Below are 23,440 nucleotides of genomic sequence, written 5' to 3' on the forward strand. Positions count from 1 at the left end.
CCCCCCCCCCCCGTCACGCACAGAGCAGGGCCATCAGGGGTTGGGGAGCTCCTCCCTGTCACGCACAGAGTAGGGCCGATAGGGGAGTTAGGGCACCGCCCCCTGTCACACAGAGCAGGGCCGATCAGGGGGTTGGGGCGCCACCACTGTCACACTCAGGGCAGGGCCGATGGGGAGGTTATGGCTCTACCCCGTCACACACACAGCAGTTGGGGGGCGGGGGGGGGTTGGGGCACCACCCCCTGTCACACACAGAGCAGGGCTGATCAGGGGGTTGGGACGCCACACCCTGTCACACACAGAGCCGCAGGCGATCAGGGGGTTTGGGCGCTGCCCCCTGTCATGCTGATCTGGTGCCAGGAGGCCTCGCGGCTCCGCTGATCCCGGTGCTGGGAGGCATATTACCCTTTTACTATATAGGATAGAGGCCTGGGGGCCGGCTGGTTTGCCCTGAAGGGTGTCCTGGATCAGGGTGGGGGTCCCCACTGGGGTGCCTGGCCAGCCTGGATGAGGGGCTGAGGGCTGTTTGCAGCTGGTCACACACCCTTCAGGGTGGGGGTCCCCACTGGGGTGCCTGGCCAGTCTGGGTGAGGGGCTGAGGGCTGCTTTCAGGCTGGCGGTTTTGACTGCTTTCAGGCTGGGGGGAAGCTCCCAACCACTCCTTTTTTTCTTTTTTTTTTTTTCTTCTGGGCCAGCTTTAGCTCTGGCTCTAGCTCTGAGGCTTCCGCTGGTGGTTTGTTTGCCGTTCTATAATCGAAACAATGTATAACTTCAGCTCTGAGATCCCAGCCGGCTATATTTGTTAGAATGTTTCAAACTGCCAGCTCAGAGGCCGGCAGCGGCAGGCGGGGAACGTTGGAGTCTGCAGTCACTGGAGCAAGGAAGCCTCATGTTCGCTTCCAACTGCCTGGCTGCCGGCCGCCATCTTGGCTGACAGTTAATTTGCATAAGGATACGCTGATTAGCCAATCAGAAGGGTAGCGGTCGTACGCCAATTACCATTTTTCTCTTTTATTAGTGTAGATATGATAAAGGATACAGATGAAGAGATACATAGAGCGAGGTCTGGGAGGGTCCTGAAGAAGGAGCTTCTGTGCCCCTCGAGTTGGGGCGCGTCACATTGCAGTGTGGATGTGTTCACCAATCTGGAAGCTCACCAAACCATACTTTGGGAATTTTTAGGGAGGCTTCATCATATAGGCATGATCAATTACTAACTCCATTTCCACCCCTCTGTTCTCTGGAGAATGGGAGGTAGGGTTGAAAATTCCAAACTTCTAATTATGGCTGGGTTTTTCTGGTCCCCAGCACTCATCCAGGAGCCCACCCAGAGTGACCTCAGAACAAAAGATGCTCCAAGTTTTAGGAGCCCTGGGTCTGGAACCAGGGGCAGAGACCAATGTATATTTTCTATTACCTCACACCATTTTATTTATTTTTTTCATTTTTAAAAATTTTTCACACCATTTTATTGTTCAGTGCTTATGTACCAGATACTGAATTAGCACTTTACTTATATCCCAATTAATTCTCACAGAAGCAAACATCTTTTCCAAGTCACTATTATTTTTTGCCTGTTTATACTGCAGTAGCTTCCTAAATGATCTTCCTCCTTTGCCCACCCTCCATAATCCATTCCCCACAGAACTGGCAGAGTGATCTTTAAAGATCATGTCCTTTCCCCACTTAAAATCCTCCAATGACTTCCAGGGTGTCTGGATTTTAACTTAAAGTGAAAACCCATGGCCCAATGGACCCTCATTATCTGGCCTGGCCCCCACCTTTCTGTCCTTATATCATACAACTCTCCCATCTTGCTAACGTGGCGCCACATTGGTCTTTCTCGTTTGCTTGATCATGCCATGCTCATTTACACTTTAAGCCCATGTGCTCTCCTGGAAAGTTCTTCCTGATCTTTATGTAAATGAGTCCATATTATTTCAGATTTCACCTCAAATGTTCCCCTCTGAATTAGACCTTTCTGATCAATGTGAAGTAGACCCTTCACCTTGCTTTATTTTATTTTTTAATATATTTTCATTGGTTTTAGGGAGGAAGGGAGAGGGAGAGAGAGAAACCTCAATGATGAGAGAGAACCATTGATTGGCTGCCTCCTGCACGTCCCCTACTGGGGATCAAGCCTACAACCCGGGCATGTACCCTTGACCAGAATCGAACCCGGGAGCCGTCAGTCCGCGGGCCAATTCTCTCAACTGAGCCAATCAGGCTAGGACTGCTTTATTTTTTTTATAGTACTTATCACTATCTGAGATTATCTTTCTTGATTATCTCCTCCCACTAGAATAGTAGGACAGTCACCTTATCTGTTTTGCTCACTGCTATATCCTCAATGTTTAGAAGAGGGTCTAGCTCAGGGGTGGGCAAACTTTTTGACTCGAGGGCCACAATGGGTTCTTAAACTGGACCGGAGGGCCGGAACAAAAGCATGGATGGAGTGTTTGTGTGAACTAATATAAATTCAAAGTAAACATCATTACATAAAAGGGTACGGTCTTTTTTTTTTTTTAGTTTTATTCATTTCAAACGGGCCGGATCCGGCCCGCGGGCCGTAGTTTGCCCACGGCTGGTCTAGCTCCTAAAAGACCCTCAAAAACTACTTCTTGAATGATTGGATGAAAAATTCTTGTTGTAACTGTGATCATAGCTGTGTCCATAACAATTTATTTGAGTAATACAACCTTGTTTCATTTTGTTGCCTAGGAGCAGTGAGTCAGGGCACCACCAACTCTGCCAGATTTTCCTCAGCATTCAAATTACCCTGGCAAAAGTTCCTACCACCTATAACTATGGATAGTATCAAGTGTTTTTGTATATTTTTAAAAATATTATGGGGGTATTTATTAACTTATGTATTAAGTAATTATGGAATGTTTATTATTTCCAAACATTGTTTTAGGTACTGGGGGTGAAAAGATTAATAAGACACATTCCTTGACCACAAGAAGATCATATTCTAGTAGAAGAAATAGACATACTCATAGATAATTATTACAGAATGTAACTGTAGTGATAAGAGATAGGCAAAAGGTATGATATGAACACAGAAGGGACATCCAACCATATCTGGGGAGATCATTTGTGTTTTAATAAATGGGTAAGAGGTATACAGATAAAGTAAGGTTTGGTGAGTGGGAGGAAGCTATTTAAGAGTACAATATAAATAAATACACAGAAATAAAATTGTCTAAGAAGTTGACTAAACTGGAGAGAGAGAGAGGAAAGGGCTAGACTTCGGAAAGCTTTGTGGAACATGCTAAGGATTTTGTCCTTTGGAGAGGTGATAGGATGCCACTGAAAGTTTTTAAATAAGGGAGCAGCATGGTCATACTGTGTTTTCAAAAGAATGATCTGGCTCTGTAGTGTGGAGGATGGTTTGGAGGGGGCAAAACTGGAGGCAGGCAGAGCAGTTAGGAGACATGTAATAATGGTCAAGGTAAAAGATACTGGGGCTGAACCACCAAGGCTGTGGTGGTAGTAACGAGGATAGTAGAGGGGAAATTTGACAAATATTTAAGAGATTAAATTGAGTGAACTTGATTAGATTTGGAATGGAAGGGAGAGGAAGAAATCTAGGATGCTTCTCAGTTTAGCTCTGAGTTAGTGAATGGTATTGTCACCCACCCAACTCTACTCCCTAAGGAACAGAAAGTGGAGGGGCAGATTTTGTGGGGAGGTAATGAGTTTGCTTATTGATAAATAGTCAAAATGCTCAATCATGGGGACATTTTAACAGTGATTCCTGCATAGTTTTGCTGCTAGACATCCCTAACATTGTCAGTTTTATTGTGAGGTGTACTAAAGTCACACTGGAATTCTGGAAGTACCCACTTAATAATATTGCACAGTATCCAGGCCAAAAAGACTCTAGCTGAGATTTCACCAGCAATGAGGAGCTGTGTCTATTATGGTCTTTTAAATTAGTTACCTTCTCATGTTGTGATTTGATTCAATAAAATGAGTGGTATTGAATCATGTAGCTAATACATGGATATCTGTTCACTTTCTAAAACAAATTCATAGAGTTGTTTTTAATGAATTATCTATGCCTTGGTTTCTCTTCATTTTTAAAAGATGATAATTGACATCTATCATAAGTCTTAGAAGATTAATCAAGTAGCGCAATTACATATTAATCATTTAGATTCCAGTGAATGTAATTATAGTTTTAATTCTTGTTTGCTTTCTCAGCATTACTCCTTTAGAAATAACTCCTCATGCCATTTTGGCAACAGTTCCCAAACGGATGTAACCCTGAGTAAAAGAATCTGTATCATCTAAGTAATTTATAAAAACTGATTGTCATAGTTATTTTTCCAACTAAACATATGTGATATATTTTTAATATATTTTTATTGTTGATCATGTGAGATATATTTTGTTGAAAATATTTTATAACTGCAAAAATGGCAAAAATCTGCAAATGATAACTCTGCAATTGGATTAGACCACGATTTTAAAAATAAAGTACTGCATTCAAACTTAATATTGTTTACCACCTGTTACTGGGAAGTCTTTCAAAATTAAGCCTTTATATTTAGAGAAATACTTGCACTGTTTTAAGATAACTAGGCTCAACAATTTTTTAATGTTTATTTTTAGGCGATTGCTTTTCACCAGATTTAGAAATTTAATAACCTCATCATGGGGCTCTTGAAAAGAATTGCAGTACTTGCAAGTATTAGCTACTTAACTGCAAACAAACTTGAAACATTTTTTAGTTACAAAAAGAAACAATCTCTTAAAAACTACTTTTGTGTATAATTCATGATAGATGTCCCAAAATCCACAACTAGCCTTAAGAATTCCATTAAGTATCATATATTCTCACTCCTTCGCAGCTGTTATTTTAAGCAGTTGTCTAGTATCACTTGTGTTCTGTTGAGATCAGTAGTCTATAGATAGAATAATCCTTGGAGTTTGAAATTTCCTTGTTGGAGAGAAACATATATACTGTATAAGTCACCTTTTAATCTCCCACTGGTAATACTGAATTTCTTGTGTTCTTAATTAGGGACCTTATGCCTAACATGGAGTACAGAAACATTTTAAGGAAAATTGATTAAGAATATTGGGTTTGTATTGTACCCATTTTTATTTATTTATTTATTTAATATATATTTTTTATTGATTTCAGAGAGGAATGGAGAGGGAGAAAGAGATAGAAACATCAATGATGAGAGAAAATCATTGACCGGCAGCCTCCTGCACGCCCCCTTACTGGGGATGGAGCCTGCAACCCAGGCATATGCCCTTGACCAGAATTGAACCCGGGACCCTTCAGTCCACAGTCTGACGCTCTATCCGCTGAGCGAAACCAGCTAGGGCCTGTACCCATTTTTTATAGTAGAGTGGACCTAAGGATTTTGTTAGTAATATCTTAAAAAGTGATTATTGTTAGTGGTTGCCCAGGCAGGGCTAAATGGGTTAGGGGTTTAATATGTGAACATACTTAAAAGCCATTGAATTCACTTTAAATGGATGAATTGTGTGGTATGTGAATTATATCTCAATAGAGCTATTCTATATATTTAAAAAAGTGGTCATTGTCACAGTTTAGAGGGACTCGGATGAAATATTTCTTGGCAATCAGAAGCTATTTTAGTCCTTGTAATTTTATACTACTTATATAATAATAATTAGAGTGACTAATATGCTCTAATGTCTGCTGATCTTCCTGTGTAGTCCCTTATTTTCGGGAACAGCATATTCATTTAAAACATATAATTGAGCCCAGCTGGTGTGGCTCAGTGGTTGAGCATCAACCTGTGAACCAGGAGGTCATGATTCGATTCCAGATCGAGGCACATGCTGGCTCAATCTCTAGTAGAGGTTGTGCAGGAGGCAGCTGATCAATGATTCTCTCTCATTGCTGATGTTTCTATCTCTCTCCCCCCTCTCCCTTTCTCTCTGAAATCAATAAAAATATATTAAAAACACACACTAATTGAGTGCACGTGTGCTCTCTCTCGAGCAGCGGTTCTCAACATGTGGGTTGCGACCCCTTTGGGGGGTCGAACGACCCTTTCACGGGTTGTCTAAGACCATCAGAAAACACATATATAATTACATACTGTTTTTGTGATTAATTACTATGCTTTAATTATGTTCAATTTGTAACAATGAAAATACATCCTGCATATCAGATATTTACATTACGATTCATAACAGTAGCAACATTACAGTTATGAAGTAGCAACGAAAATAATTTTATGGTTGGGGGTCATCACAACATGAGGAACTGTATTAAAGGGTCGCGGCATTAGGAAGGTTGAGAACCACCACCTTAGAGGTAACCGTTACCCTGAGTAATACATTGGATTTGCTTGCTTTGAGCGTTAAAAAAATGTGTATCATTTTCTGGGATTTGTTTTTCTCCTTCTGAGATTTGATCAATTGTTTAGGGTATGTTAATTTATTCTATTATCATTATTATAAAATATTTTATTATCTGAATATGCCACATTTATTTATCTCTTCTCCAGTCAGTGGACATTAGGTCATTTCAGTTTTTGGCTCTTAAGAAGAGTGCTATGAACATTTTTGTATGTGCTTCCTGAAGCACATGTGCAAAAGTTTTTCTCAGATTGAGTTGCTGGATTATATGATACATGAAGACTCAATTTCAAAGATAATGCCAAACTGTTTTTTAGTGTTATTGATTTAGCCCCAAGGTCCTTTACTCTGAAAGTTCTCCATAACTCTCTGCCTTCTCTAATTGAGAGTATTTTCTTCTTCCACACCTTTTTTCCTCCTCTTTTGGTGAAGATAACCCTTTGCTTCACTGCCCTTTATTTTCTTTTTCTAGAAAACAGTATGTTCTCTGCCATTGATGTGGTTACATCAGTAAATATTTGTTAAGTTTTCATATAACTGTATGCTTAAAATGGGTCTAGTTTATTATATATAAACTAGAGGCCCGGTACACAAAAATTTGTGCACTCGGGGGTCCCTCAGCCCGGCCTATGCCCTCTTGCAGTCTGGGACCCCTCAGGGGAATGACCACCTGCTGGCTTAGGCCCGCTCCCCGGGGGGATTGGGCCTAAGCTAGCAGTCAGACATCCCTCTGGCAGCCCGGGAGCCCTCAGGGGATGTCCACTTGCCAGCGGGGAGCAGACCTAAGCTGCAGTCGGACATTCTTAGTGCTGCTGAGGAGGTGGGAGAGGCTCCTGCCACCACCGCTGTACTGGCAGCCGGTGGCCTGGCTTGTGGCTGAGCAGAGCTCCCCCTGTGGGAGCACACTGACCACCAGGGGGCAGCTCCTGCATTGAGCATCTGCCCCCTGGTGGTCAGTGTGTGTCATAGTGACAAGTCATTCCCAGTCGTTCTGCTGTTAGGGTCAATTTGCATATTACCCTTTTATTATATAGGAGTGCCTGGCCAGCCTGGGTGAGGGGCTGATGGCTGTTTGCAGGTTGGCCACAGCCTCTTCAGGGTGGGGATCCCCACTGGGGTGCCTGGCCAGCCTGGGTGAGGGACTGATGGCTGTTTGCAGGTTGGCCACAGCCCCTTCAGGTGGGGGTCCACACTGGGGTGCCTGGCCAGCCCGGGTGAGGGCTGATGGCTCTTTGCAGGCTGGCCACAGCCCCTTCAGGGTAGGGGTCCCTGCTGGGGTGCCTGGCCAGCCAGGGTGAGGGGCTGAGGGCCGTTTTCAGGCTGGCCACACCCCCTTCAGGGTGGGGGTTCCCCACTGGGGTGCCTGGCCAGTCTGGGTGAGGGGCTGAGGGTCATTTTCAGACTGGCCAAGCCCCCCGGCGACGGAAGCTCCCAGCCTCTCCTTTTCTTTTTATTTTTTATTCTGGGATTTATTTACCTTCTATAATTGAAACTTTGTAGCCTTGAGTGGAGCTCAGAGCCGGCCAGAGCGGGCGGGAAGCTTGGCTTCCTCCATCACTGGGCAACCAAGCCTCCTGCTCGTTCCAGCTCCGTGGCTGCCGGCCACCATCTTGGTTGAGTTAATTTGCATATAGTCGCTCTGATCGGCTGGTGGGCGTGGCTTAAGGTGTAGCGAAGGTACGGTCAATTTGCATGTTTGTCTTTTTTTTTAATATATTTTATTGATTTTTTTTTTTTTTTTTACACATAGAGGAAGGGAAAGGGATAGAGAGTTAGAAACATCGATGAGAGAGAAACATCGATCAGCTGCCTCCTGCACACTCCCCACTGGGGACGTGCCCGCAACCAGGGTACATGCCCTTGACCGGAATCGAACCTGGGACACTTGAGTCTGCAGGCCGACACTCTATCCACTGAGCCAAACCGGCTAGGGCTGCATGTTTGTCTTTTATTAGTGTAGGCTAGAGGCCCGGTGTACGAAATTCGTGCACTCAGGGGGCGAGGGGGTCCCTCACCCTGGCCTGTGCCCTCTCTCAGTCGAGGAGCCCTCAGGGGATGTCCAACTGACATCCTCGCCCTCCTGAGCGGGCCAGCCGGCAGTCAGCAGTTGGACATCCTTAGTATTGCTGTGGAGGCGGGGGAGGCTCCCACCACCACCGCTGTGCTTGCCAGCTGTGAGCCCGGCTGAGCGGCGCTCCCTCTGTGGGAGCACATTGACCACCAGGGGGCAGCTCCTGCGTTGAGCGTCTGCCCACTGGTGGTCAGTGCGTGTCATAGCGACTGGTCATTCCACCATTCAGTCGATTTGCATATTAAGGTTTTATTATATAGGAAGATTATACCTCAGTAAAGTTGAATAAAAGAAAAGACTACAAAAAAGAAAAAGAAAAGACTGCACATGCACATGACTATGTGTATGAAATATTGTTCTTTTGATATGTAGCATCATCTATCTCCACATTATATATGCTGATCAGGCATGTACATCAACTATTTTTTTTTGTACATCAACTATTTATGCCAATGAAAGAGAGAAATGTACAGTTGTCATTAATGAAACAGATTTAAGTTAATTGAAGGTTACACATAGTGTTACTATTAGTGTATTTGCTAGTATAAAACATCTACTTCAGTATGTCTAATTCCTTATCTTTTGATTCTATGTTATATATTCAGCCTTTTATCAAATATGGCAGGTCCTTGAATAATGTTTTATTATAACACTGATGAGATGCCATAGGAACTTAACTCTTGTTTTTATAAATTAGTCTATATAGTAAAATTGATTTTGTTACCTGTCATTTCACTTACAGAACCTATCAACAGTATTAAGTGGGGATTTACTGTAAAGAAACCATCTTTTAATAGTGTTAAAAGTCATTTATATGGCACATACTTTTTTTCTAAAAAGTAATCCAGTGACCCAATCCTTCTATATAATTAAAGGCTAATATGCAAATTCCCCCCATGGGCGGGAGTTCGACTGTCAGGGAGTTAGACGTGCACTGACCACCAAGGGGCGGCGCGGAACATGGCGGGTGTTGGCGACGCCACACTGGCAGCGGGTGGCAGTGGAGGCACTGCCGGCCCTGACGGGGCCCCGACGAGAGCGGGACCATGGCGGGATGGTGGAGCAAGTGAGCGGGCAGTGCCAGGCCAAGGCAGGTGTGAAGGGAGGTCCGGGCCGGCATCCGGCAGCTGCTAGGGATCCTACCTGTGCACGAAATTTGTGCACTGGGCCTCTAGTGTTGAATAAGAGAACATGGCCCCATCCTTATGGAGTACTTTATAGTTTCAGCTTAGTTTTACATAACTATCTTACTGCATACTTTGAAAGAGGGAAATGGAAATTCAGAGAAACTAAGTGATTTTGCCCAAGGTCACACAGCTAAATGGAATACTATCTGATTGCAAGTTCAGTTTCAGGCAGTTTTGGTGGGTAGAGTTACCTAGTTTAAATAGATAAATGGAGAGTTTGAGGGAGCATATTAAATAGTTGGATTTTTTCCACATCCTGGAATGTGAATAAACTTCCTTAATTGTGTATAAAGTTTCATGTGTTCCCCCTCCAGTTTATTTTCTCTGCCACCAGGATAAGAAAATTTGAATTTCTGCCAACTGGATTTCTTCCAATACTATTTCTGATTGTTACCCCAACAGCTGAGACCTAGCAGTCTCTGGATTTGTCACAAAGGTGAACTCTACATACTTGTGGTATTGAATATGACTGGACCCTACATGTAAAAACCTGATCATCTGTCCTCCAGTGTATTTCGCTGATTGCAGGGCATTTTCCTGGTGGTAACAGCTGTGATATACCATGCTGCCGCACAGATCTGCAGGAGGCAGCCAATCTACTGAGTTGGATAGATAGTGGACCTATTAGGGGGCCTGGCAATGGTGCTGTCTTTGCAGACTTCTGAAAGAGGCAGCATAGTGAAAAGAACATGGGATTAGCCATGAAAAGACCTAAGTCTTCATTCTGATCTTTCTCCTCCTAAATGAAATGGGTGTGTGTGTGTGTGTATGTGTACGGGTGTGTGTGATATGTACATAATGCGTAAGTCTCAAATCATTGTGCTAACTGAGAAAAGCCAGATACAAAAGAGAATAAGTGGTATAATTCCATTTATACTAAACTTTTAGAAAATGCAAAATAATATATAATGACTGAAAACAGATCAGTAGTTGCCTAGGTCCAGGGGCAGCAGGAAGGATGAATGTAAAGAGGTATGAGAAATCTTTTGAGGGTGATATTCTGTATTTTGATTGTGGTGATGGTTTTACAGGTATATATAACTGTCAAAACTCATGGAATTGTACAGTATTGTACACCCTCCCCCTTCCCAAAAAAAGGGGAGATTCTAAAGCTGTTTTAGAGTTTAGTAAGAATGAACATTGAGCCCTGGCTGGTATGCTCAGTGGTTAGAGCGTCAGACCATGCACCAAAGAATTGGGGGTTTGATTCTGGTCAAGGGCATATTACCTGGGTTTCAGGTTCAATCCCCAGCCCCAGTTGGGGCGCATGAGGGAGGCAACCAATTGATGTGTCTTTCTCATATCCATGTTTCTCACTCTATCCCTCTTTCCCTCCTCTCTCCTCCCCCCCTTCTACTCTCTAAAAATCAATGGAAAAAATATCCTTGAGTGAGGATTAACAAAACAAAAAAGAAAGGAAGTACATTGAAATGGATTATTTACTATGGATATGGGAGGAGAAAAAGCAGCACAGATATATATCAATAGGCTATGTATTTGCCCTCTTTGCTCTAAGTTACCCAGTAAAGTTAGAGCTATGATAGGAATGCTCAAATAAACCACATCAACAATCATCAACCTTGGCATCTAACTCTTCCTTTACTCATTTGTCATTTTTATATGAATCTTTATGAACTAGTAGTGGTAGAAGATATTTGAGATCAGACAAATTTCTAAAATATTTGAAATATAAATTTTGGCCCTATATTCCATTTGTCTGGTTGTTCTTCTTAATGATTATTATATCCTATCACTTTTATGATGAAGAACTCTATTTACATCCTTTTAGTCACAGTATGACCAAAGAAGGGCACTAGAAATAAAATGGAAATGACACGATACCCTCCAGCCCAGATTCTCATCCTGTATTCTATTAATGATTATAAATACCTCAAAGTCCTTCTTAATAAGTCCTTCCAGAAGCCACAACTAGTTGTTTGGAGTTTATACAAAGTTGGAAATTGACCAAGAAAGACTATTCAGTAACTCAAATATGAAAGCAGTAATGACCTTTCTGGATTAGCTACTTGTGGTCGTAGAAGAGCTGTTCCTGATCTCCAAAGGGAAGAGAAGGGCCAGTGTGGTTGTGCTCATTCTTTCCTTAATCCCCAAGCCCTCTCCACTTTCTTTATCCTTTCTTGCTAGGAATGCATAACCTTTAGTTGGATGTGGGACAATGGGCAGCTGCTTCTAGTTTCCTGGAGGAAAGCCAATTTTAGGTTTTGGATAGGAAATAATACAAGATGAAGGTGTCAAGACTTTAGACAATTAATTAGAATACATGAAATATATAAAAATCCATGAGTTAATAAGGAATTTGAGGATGCCATTGTCCAGCATCCTCAGGGTCCTGACTTTATTAATAGACCAGGATTATATGTTATTACATCATTTGTTAGTATTTAATTAAATATCTTGGCATATTAAGCATTTTAATATGCAGTCATTTAAAATCTTGACCATAGCCCTCCCCGGTTTGGCTCAGTGGATGGGGTGTCGGCCTGTGGACTGAAGGGTCCCAAGTTCAATTCCAGTCAAGGGCGCGTGCCTGGGTTGCAGGCTCGATCCCTAGTGGGGGGCGTGCTGGAGGTAGCCGATCAATGGTTCTCTGTCTTCATTAATGTTTCTATTTCTCTCCCTTCCTCTCTGAAATAAATATAAATATATTTTAAAAATAAATCTTGACTATAGTATTAATTTCCTAGGTAAACTCTTATTTATGTTCTGTACAGATAGGCATCTACAACCACATACCTTTTAGAATGATCTGAAATCATGAATCAGATTTCAAATTAATGGCATTTTTACCTCTTTATACAACTAACTTTTATCAGTACTCAGCAGATACAAATGTGATTTTCTCAGAGTTACATTAATTTGTAATCCTCTGTGGTTTGCTATTTAATTCTGCTTCGCATTCTAAAAGAGTTCTTAGCCTTTGTTCATTAATCATGGAAACAGTTGTGCAACATGCCTTGGAGTTAACTTGAACATCTAAAATTAGTCCTGCTACAATCAGTGGTTGGGAGCAATGTTTCAGTAGTTTGTGGCTTGTGTTAAGTAGACATTGCAATGTTGGAAGGAACTCCCTAGAAGTAAGTAAGTTACTTGTATAAAGTGTGTGTGCTTGTAGCTATGTGTATGTACAAATGAAAGTCTCTTTTATTAAGCAGATGAACAAATTATATCTGTTACTACAAATGCATCATAAGCATCTTTGTTTATGCCAGGGGTGGGGAACCTTTTTTCTGCCAAGGGCCATTTGGATATTTATAACATCATTCTTGGGCCATATAAAATTATCAACTTAAAAATTAGCCTGCTATATTTGGTCAAACATTCAATTAGCTCACCCCTAATACCTTGGCAGGGCCAGACCAAACGATTTCCTGGATCCAAGGACCGGATATCCCCTAACCCTGTTAGGTACTATGCTGTTTAATCAGTTCAGAAGAAAAATATATTTATTGAAAACTTGGTATGCTAGAATGGATTTTTCTGCATGTTTTGTGGGTTTTATATTTTTAAAGGAATAAATTGTATTATATTAGTATATACTGTATTTCAAATGAATGACTTGTTTTTTTTCTTTAGAGTTTATAGAAACCTATTCACAAAAATGACATCCTGGTTATATGAATGTCTTTGTGAAGCTGAACTTGCACAGTATTATCCTCATTTTACTGCCCTTGGCCTTCAGAAAATAGATGAATTAGCAAAGGTTACAATGAAGGACTACTCCAAATTGGGAGTCCATGACATGAACGACCGCAAACGTCTTTTCCAACTTATCAAAATCATTAAGATTATGCAAGAAGAAGATAAAGCAGTCAGTAGCCCAGAGCATCCTCTTCAGACAAGCAACCTGTACAGCAAGCCTCGGGAGCCCAGATCTGGACCTCGCAGACAATTGCATTTTGATTCTGCTGCTGACAACAAAGACAAAACTACCAGCAACTATGGGTTTGAAATGTGCAATTTATCAGATTTTTCTGCAAATGAACAGAAGTCTCGTTACCTAAAAGTGCTGGAGCACATGCTACCAGATGATTCCCAGTACCAAACAAAAACAAGAATTCTGAATGCCGCAGTTGCTGATTCCTATGGGCAAACAGAAACTAACACTTCACTCTTGTCATCAAATCACTTTTCTCCAATACTGGGCGATTGTGATATTCCCATTGTTCAAAGAGTCTCTCATGTTTCAGGGTATAACTATGGAATCCCTCATTCTGTTATCAGGTAACTGTTTGTTTGTTTGTTTGTTTGTTTGTTTGTTTGTTTTTGAATGTGGGGAGCCTCAGGCAAGGGCCTCTTCGTGACCAGAGTAGTGCAACCGACTCATTTATAGAAAATGATAGTGAGCAGCTTCTGCATTGATAATAGAAATACCTTGAAAGGAGAAAATTAATGTGGATTTGGGACTTTCCAGATGGGAGAAAGATGATATTGTTCATGTACATCAAGCATCTGTTACTTGCCAGGATCCACTATTATTCCTATTGCAGATCTATTTCTATAATTTATTGTAGTGTAACATGATACAATACATCTAGTGCATCCATTAAGGTAAAATATTTAACTAGCCTTATACAGTGGGGAAAAAATTACACAATCCATAGGATATATATATTTTTTAAGGCTATCAAATTCACTTCAATCAACCAGGAGGTGTAAAGCTTAGTTTAAAAAAGAAAAAAAAAAAGAGTGTGTAGTTTAATTAAGTAGGTCTTTGGAGCAGTTAGTTTACCTGCACATACTGAAATCCGGTCCTGATTTTGAGTACCTTCTACAACTCCAGGCCTGGAGGAACAGATGATTTTGGTGATTGCAAAGAGTAAGACACTTTTGTTAGAGTTTAGGGTTTGAGAGTCAGGGTGACAATAAGTTATTTTCACCCAGTGCTTCAAATTAGAATTTTAAATAAGGTTCCCAAAGAGGTGAAATATCAAGTAATAATACTAACACTGGCATAATAGAAAATTTTTTTTAAAATAACATGTATTGCTTGTTTTGTTACTTTAAAACTTTAGATGGTGAGTTATGGAGAAACAAAATATTTTGTTAAGCCACATTTCCTCTCTTTTTAAAGCCATTCATACCTTAAAACAAGATACTAGTCTTATATTGGCTAAGGTTTCAGAGGATCATAATCAACCAGTTCTTTTATTTAAAAAAAATAGAAGCCTCAATGTTTAAGATAAAAGTACCTTTAATAATTTGAAATACATAAGTGAATTTCATAAACTTTGGGGAGTTTCTGAAACTTTTGGGAGAGGTTGGTTTAGCAGAGCATAGAACTGTTTTCTTTCCATTGTGATAGGACTAGATAGTCTTGTTACCATAAAAAATATTCTTTAAAAAACACAAAAATTAGTAAAAAAATATATATTTGTTCTTGGTGAAAGAATATTTTCTTGGCTATTACAGTCTTTTGTTGAACAACACATAAAAATCTAAATTGGAGTTATTTATAAATAGATTAAAGATAACACTGCATTATTTATTTGGACAGAATGGATATTTTAGTTTAAATATTGCTATGTAATTTATTTGGCAAATATTAAATACCACCTCTGCTAGGCTCAATTCTGGATATAAAGATTACGATATCTGGAGACTCTTAATCTCTTAGGGGGCAGGGTAAGTGGGAAGACAGACAACCAACCATATGGTGAGATAAGTGCTATTATAGAGGTTGATATGTGACAAACCCAGAGCAAAAGCTGTTCAATTGAACTTTCTCATCTTTTATATTATTATTACCTCACTCTTCCCATTCTTTATTATACAGAATGGGATAATAAAGGGTGGGATTATGTCCTACCCATTATAAGTTAAAAATATCACACAACACAATATCCAAAAAAACAACTGGTAATTCAGTACACTATAGAGCAGTGATTTTCAACCTTTTTCATATCATGGCACACATAAACTATTACTAAAATTCTGCAGCACACCAAAAAAATCCATTTTTTGCTGATCTGACAAAAAGTAGGTATAATTTTGATTGATTACACACACAAAAAAGTTATAGTAGTTACCTCCCCTTTCTGTTCCAAAGTGACTTTTTTTAAAAAAGTAAGTGCCTATACTTATACATAAGGATTTCTGGTACCAAGAATTAACCAATCAGATACAACCTTATTATGTGACATGACTAATAAGATGTAATTTTGTTATATGACTTATATATTTATGGTTCAAGACAGGGCATTCACATCCATCGGCTATTGTGTTGGCTGTTGTCATTTTTTAATTTGAAAATCTAAGGGAAAAGAGGTCAATACCCTTGACTAATTAGTTAGGTATTACATGTTGGGTTTTTTTTAAAAAATATATTTTATTGATTTTTTACAGAGAGGAAGGGAGAGGGATAGAGAGTTAGAAACATCAATGAGAGAGAAACATCGATCAACTGCCTCCTGCACACCCCCTATTGGGGATGTGCCCGCAACCAAGGTACATGCCCTTGACCGGAATTGACCTGGGACCCTTCAGTCCACAGGCCGACGCTCCATCCACTGAGCCAAATCGGCTAGAGCAGGTATTGCATGTTTTAAAACTTCTTGCAGCACCTGTTGAAAATCACTGATGTAGGGTATCAGTTGTTCACCTTCCTAATCACTTGCCTGACTGGGAGCTGTGGTTCACTGCCATTGTCCAGCATCATGAGGGAGTATCTTACCACATATCACTAGCCTGGGAAAAGATCAAAATTCAAAATTTGAAGTGCAGTTTCACACCATTATAAAGTCATAAAATCATAAGTTGAGCCTTTTAAGTCGGGGACTGTCTGTATTAGAGAAATAGAGATAAGAAATACATTTCCCCCAATAAATCCTCAATATTGCTTTCTCACCCATACCCCAAGTAACAGACAAGGTTTCAGAACCCTGAGAAACTCTCTCACCAAGTTAAGGCTTGTTAGGCATTCGTTTTGAGTGCCTCAACTCAGATATATTCAAAATAAATTGCTGGCCTCAGCATTGTAATAAAAGTCTAAGGTATTTAGAGAACTGGTTGCCTTGACTTAAGACTTGAATAGATCTAACTCCAGCTGTCTTAACTCTTTGCCTGTCAAACAGATGTAGTTTATTTCTTCTAGGGAAGACTGGGCCTTAAAACCAGAGCCTTTAAAAATATATACGTTTTTATTGATTTTTAGAGAGGAAGGGAGAGGGAGAGATAGAAACATCGACAAGAGAAAAACATTGATCAACTGCCTCTTGCACCCCCCCTGCCAGGAATCGAGCCTGCAACCCAGGCATGTGCTCTGACTGGGAATCAAACCAGTGACCTCTTGGTGCATAGTCGATGCTCAACCACTGAGCAACACCAGTCGGGCTAAAACCAGAGCCTTTTAAAAGAATATTCATTCCTTTTCTCCCTTGAACTTGAAAACTACAGTCTTTTTGTCTAATGACCCATCCTAGAGTCCATGGTCAATTTTGAAAAGGACATTTTCTGTCCTTAATTAGCTTTATACAAGTAGGGCATTAATACTCACCAACAACTAGAGACTTTGACATAAAGCCCTTGTTAAAATGATGCATTAAGCCTGGCCAGTGTGGCTAAATGGTTGAGCATCGACCCACTAACCAAGAGGTCGCAGATTTGATTCCCAGTCAGGGCACATGCTTGAGTTGCAGGCTTACCCCCCAGTAGGGGGCGTGCAGGAAGCAGCCAGGCAGCCAATAGATGTGTCTATATCTCCCCCTCTCTCTAAAATCAATACAAACATTTTTTTTTAAAAAGATGCATTAAAATTTTGCTTTTTCACCAATGTCACTCCAATAAGTTCAATAAAAATTTAAATTTCTTTTTGCTTTTTCTTTTAAAAAATGGAGCATATGCAAAAGAAGGGAGAATAGAACAATGAACCAGCATATGCCCATCATCCACTTTTATTTATTTATTTTTAAAAAAATATATTTTATTGATTTTTTACAGAGAGGAAGGGAGAGGGATAGAGAGTTAGAAATATCGATGAGAGAAACATCGATCAGCTGCCTCCTGCACACCTCCTACTGGGGATGTGCCCGCAACCAAGGTACATGCCCTTGACCGGAATCGAACCTGGGACCTTTTGGTCCGCAGGCTGACGCCCTATCCACTGAGCCAAACTGGTTAGGGTCCATCATCCACTTTTAATGATTGTCAAGATTTTGTCCCACTTAACCCCAAAATGATATGTTTTTTTTAAATTGTGCTGTATAGGCAGTCCTTGGGTTACGTCAGACTCGAAGTAAGTCGTTTTATGGTTACGTCGCCATCTCCCATTTACAGTATTTATTAAAAAAAAGTTCCATCGTTTTGACGTATGTACATATGTGCTTTATGTTTTTTATTATTTATTTACCACAAGTAAGGTCAGGAATTGTTATCTTTCTTTTAAATTTTTTTTACTGTTTCACTTCATTACTGCTGTGTATGTGCTCCATGTGAGTGACGTAGGTGCTTATGTAGGTGGGTTCTGACTTACAGCGAAAGTCACGCTGTAGGAACGGATCTCCGACATAACCCGAGGACCTACTGCATGTGGCTAAAAAACAAAATATGTCTTTATACATTTACTATAAATTTATTTGCCACTTTTTACTAATTTAGATCCTTTCAAAAAAATCATTTCCTAGCCAATTAGAGGGCTCATAAAAATTGAAATTGACATGAAACAATTATATAGTGAAATAATCTTATTTAAAATCTATATATATAAAAGCTAAGTGACCAGATGCCGGAATGACTAGAACAACTGGTCACTATGACACGCACTGTGGCCAGCCAACGGACTGATTGGGGGATAGCCCTTCCCCCAGCTGACCCCGACTGGATCGGGCATGGGGCCGGCTGGCCAACCTCCCATCGTCCCTCGCCCTGGCTGGCCCCACCCCTGATCGAACCTCGATCAGGGGCAGGGCCGGTGGCCAACCTCCTGAGTCCCCTACCCTCCACTGGCCTGGCCCGATCAGCCCCATCGGGGCAAGCCAGCCGGCTGGACCCCACCCATGCACTAATTTCTGCACCGGGTCTCTAGTATATTATAAAAGGATTTTTAGGAGTTATTAATCAAAATCTAAAGTGCAAAAGAAGGGAATCATTTGTCTTGCTAAGATATTCTTAGTATATTCCAAAGGCATTGTTTCTTGTAAACTCCTACTTTCAAGAATCCTATTTTCTTGTTACCTAGCTTAAGAGGAATTTATAGATAAGAAGTCAATTCTTAGATATATACATATATACCATCATTAGGCTCAGCAAGTAAACCTGATGAATTTTGTATCCCTAACCCAAGGGACTATTTGCCTCAAATATTCTAGATATAAAGATTCATTAGCTCAAATAAAATAAATTTTAAAAATAAAGATTGGTGAGGTCACTGAAGAAATGCATCTGAATAGAAGAATGAATTTAGTGATGGACAGAACCAGTCATAAAATTATCCTAGAAAGAAGTAGTGTAGCCCTAACCGGTTTGGCTCAGTGGATAGAGCATCGGCCTGTGGACTGAAGGGTCCCAGGTTCGATACCGGTCAAGGACCTGTACCTTGGTTGCGGGCATATCCCCAGTAGGAGGTGTGCAGAAAGCAGCTGATTGATGTGTCTTTCTCATCGATGTTTCTAGCTCTCTATCCCTCTCCCTTCCTCTCTGTAAAAAATCAATAAAATATATATTAAAAAAAAAAAGAAGTAGTGTAGAATCAGGTTCTAAAATAAATACATATTGCCGTAGCTGGTTTGGCTCAGTGGGTAGAGCGTCAGCCTGCGGACTGAAGAGTCCCAAGTTTGATTCCAGTTAAGGGCACATGCCCAGGTTGCCGGCTCGATCCTCAGTAGGGGGCATGCAGGAGACAGCTGATGAATGATTCTCATCATTGATGTTTCTATCTCTTTCTCCCTCTCTGTTCCTCTCTAAAATCAATAAAAATATTTTTTAAAATAAATACATATAAGGGTCGGCAGAAAGAAAGTATGAGAACAAGACAGGCAGAATATATTTGGAAGGAACAAGGGAAAAGTACATAAAAACATAAAAAACATACCACCTAATTAATTCAAGGTAAATTCAGGTAAGATTAAAAAAAAACAAATTAGCCAGAACTGGTTTGGCTCAGTGGATAGAGCGTCGGCCTGCGGACTGAAAGGTCCCGGGTTCGATTCCGGTCAAGGGCATGTACCTGGGTTGCGGGCACATCCCCAGTGGGAGGTGTGCAGGAGGCAGCTGATCGATGTTTCTCTCTCATCGATGTTTCTAACTCTCTATCTCTCTCCCTTCCTCTCTGTAAAAAATCAATAAAATATATTTAAAAAAAATTATATTGAATGATCAAGAAAACGGTAGATGTACAAGAATAATTGGATTGAAAGGAAACAAGGGTTCAGATCTTAGAAAGGCCTTGGAGGGACATATTGCATTCAATTTTGAGGTTTTGATAGCCTGAGTTTTGCGGGCATAAAGAAAGAGCATCCATCATCCATCATTAGAAACCTTTTGGAAGACCACATCTGGAAGCCAAACACATGTTTTAGAGCTAAAGCAAAGTTTTAGGGTTTTGTTGTTTTTTTCAGTAAGGACAAAGGGTGAAGTGTAATACGGATAGAGAGAAGTAATCAGGAGGATTTAACTAATAACTTTCTCAGTCTTGCATTCTTGTTCTTTTTCTTTGGTTAATCTATAACTATATATATATATATATATATATATATATATATATATATATATATCCTGTTTTACAACAAAATGTACTGATACTTTGCTCTCTTAAGTAGCCTTATCCTATTGTTAAAAATTAAAGCCCACTTATGAACATACTGTATCAGACAGAACACCTCAGAGAAAGAGAATCCTTGGACTGAGATGGAGAAAATCAGAGTTTGTGTTCGAAAAACGCCCTCTGGGCATGAGAGAGGTACGTCGTGGAGAAATTAATATTATTACTGTAGAAGACAAAGAAACTCTACTTGTTCATGAGAAGAAAGAAGCAGTTGACCTCACACAATATATTCTGCAGGTATGATGCTTTCCTTTTGTGTTTGGAACTAATATTATAAAGTACGTCAAATTTTTGCTGTTTGTTTAAGTGACAGCATACAAATTCTAAATTCCAGTTTCTGGTTTGGTATTGTCATTCATCCCTGATGTGACAGTACATTAAATCATTGATACCCTGGACCTTTGCTTTTTTTTAACATCATGCAGTGGGGATACTAAAACATAATTTCTCTACTCTGATGCAGTAGGGTTGTATCATACATCCACTTAACATGCTTTATGTGAATTTAATGATACAGTGGAACCTTGTTTCTCGAACTTAATTCGTTCCGGAAGGCTGTTCGAAAACCGAATCATTTTTTCCTATTAAAAATAATGTAAGTGGAATTAATCCGTTCCAGACGCCTAAATGGCTCCCTGTTTTAACCTTTCTTATATACAGTACATGTCTATTGTACTGTTTAACTATAAATAAACACATTAACAAAAAAGACATGAAATGTAAATGGAAATTTAATAATTATAAGCAGCAACAAAAGCAAAAAACCACAAAAATATTCACAATATACTGAGATTTTAGCGTTGGTAAACTGACTTGTATTCCCACATTCTCTCCTTTTTTTGTCACCTCACAGATGCATGACTGATCATATAGGTTTAAGCATGAAAGGGTTGTCAGATTGAGAAGCAAATTGTTCGAGATGGGAGACATTTGAGAAACAAGGTTCCACTGTACATATTCAGCAAAAGGGGGGGGATGAAGGGATAAAAAGAATTTAAATAATGAATTGGTGATAGGACTAGTCACTGAGCATATACCCCAAAGTTATGAGGTGGTCACACATTCTCAATTCTCACCTGTCTCTCACAATGTGAACTTCTCACTCTGTTGAGTGTGAGTCTGGAGTTTAATAATAGAGGATATATTTTCAAGCAACAAAGCCCTAGATTGCAAGCCAACTGCTTATTTTGATTCCCAACTGTCTTTGAATTTAGACTTAATTTGGTGGAAATTGGGCTCTTTGAGCAGACCTCTTTGTACAGGGTAATGGGTGAACATAATCCAGGGATATAATGTTGCATGTAACATATAAGGGTTTAAATAAAACACTAGTTGCTCAAACACACAAAAAATGTTCAATCCCTGCCAGAATGATCATGAAGAGTCCAAGGAGAAAGGATTTGGTATTGAAATAAGTTCTAAACTGATAGCTCTTCAGTCTCATAGGGAAGCAGCAAACCCCATAGATGGAAGATGTTGTAACTTAGGTACTCCTAAAATTGTGAAGCAGTTGTGAATAATCTAAATGGGGATTAGGACTTTCTCTTACTCTGAATCTGCCTCCCTATGACATTCATATTATGTTCATTCTCTTCTCTTTGCTCTCACACTCACTCTCTTGCCTCAAAACCCAGTGATTGGTAGAAAGAAAAAAAGTGGTAAGTAATCTAGTGAGCTAGCAGTTCACCTTAGCCAACTGAAATCTTACTCTACTGGAACAAACATTGAAGTCAAATTGTTACCGCTTTCCCCCCTTTTACACTTGCATTCTTCTTTGGTTACCAAAATTGGGTTTAAAAGTAACATTCAAAATAATCCACTGGCTCTTTCAATGGGCACTAAATTACTAGGCCACTATATAACTAACCCAGTCACTTTAATAGCTTTATCGATTGCTGATCAATGCACAGTCTATTAGGTTTAGGTGAGAGGTATTTATTTTGAAGATGGTCCAAATGATCAATTAGTTGTAATGATATCTAGTATAGCTACTTACAGCCATAGTAATAGCCCTATCCAATCACCACCTACCCAAGACTGCCTTAATGATGCTCCTGTCACAATAATTCCCTCTGGGAGGCATCAGCTTATCTTTTGTATTTTTCCATTATCCCAAAACACAATAACCTTACCTCTTTGTTATTACCATTGATCAATATTTATTGAATACCTATAGTTTCCATAGCACTTTCTCTTCTGTTTGAACTTTGGACCTTTGCTCTCATAGGTCAAAGTCCTTACCTATCAATGCTATAATATCAAAGTGTTGGGAGGGCTCCCTCACCTTTTTTCCTTTCTTCAGTAGAGAAAAGAAAAAGGAGGTTTATAGCAAATAAATATTGATCCAAGATTCTTAGAGTTTTATTTTTAAACTTATTTAGGAATTAAAGCAATATGTTTGTGTTCGTTAAATATTCTATCCTTTCACATCTTTTGTGACTTAGTCTATATGGTCATATACATGTAGTGTGCTAAACTGCTTACCATTAAATTTCATTTCAATATAGTAAGTGAAAAAACAAGGAAACAAAGCTGTATGTTTCAATCCAATTTATTTTATTTTTGTTTATTGATTGATTTTTTTAGTGAGAGAGAAAGGGAAACATTAATTTGTTGTTTCACTTATTTTTACATTCATTGGTTGATTTTATATATGTGCCTTGACTGGGATCGAACCTGCAACCTTGGTGTATTGGGACAACACTTCAACCATCTGAGCTACCCAGCCAGGGCTCCAATTTCTTTAATAAAGAAAAAATATTAGAGGGAAAAAAAAGATGGTACTGAAACATATAAAAAGTCAATAGTGGTGAGAGCATTTAAGATCTTGCTTACTAGCAATGTCATCAGTTTGGCTGAAATAAACTCTTATAAAAAATTATTTTTTTAAAGTCAACAGTGGCTATCTCTGAGTAGTAAGATTTACAAATAATTTTAATTTCTTCTCTATTGTTTCCATGTTTTTTGAATCTATAGTTGACTGTGTTATTCATTTTATGTGGACAAAGAAAAATTTTAGAATATGATAGATTCACCTATTTCAAAATCAAA

General features: G+C 39.7%; 1 protein-coding gene across 1 annotated transcript in view; it reads left to right on the forward strand.

Annotated features, from left to right (window-relative positions):
- The window catches only part of KIF24 (kinesin family member 24), a 63,250-nt gene that overhangs the window by 3,498 nt on the left and 36,312 nt on the right, over nucleotides 1-23,440 (forward strand). Inside the window, 3 exon segments of the mRNA XM_023762413.1 lie at nucleotides 13,207-13,854; nucleotides 20,436-20,499; nucleotides 20,501-20,626. Of these exon segments, the coding sequence (XP_023618181.1) occupies nucleotides 13,232-13,854; nucleotides 20,436-20,499; nucleotides 20,501-20,626 (813 nt within the window). The 5' untranslated portion in view covers nucleotides 13,207-13,231.

Source organism: Myotis lucifugus, unplaced genomic scaffold (assembly GCF_000147115.1).
Source record: "Myotis lucifugus unplaced genomic scaffold, Myoluc2.0 scaffold_246, whole genome shotgun sequence".
Taxonomy (NCBI): Eukaryota; Metazoa; Chordata; class Mammalia; order Chiroptera; family Vespertilionidae; genus Myotis; species Myotis lucifugus.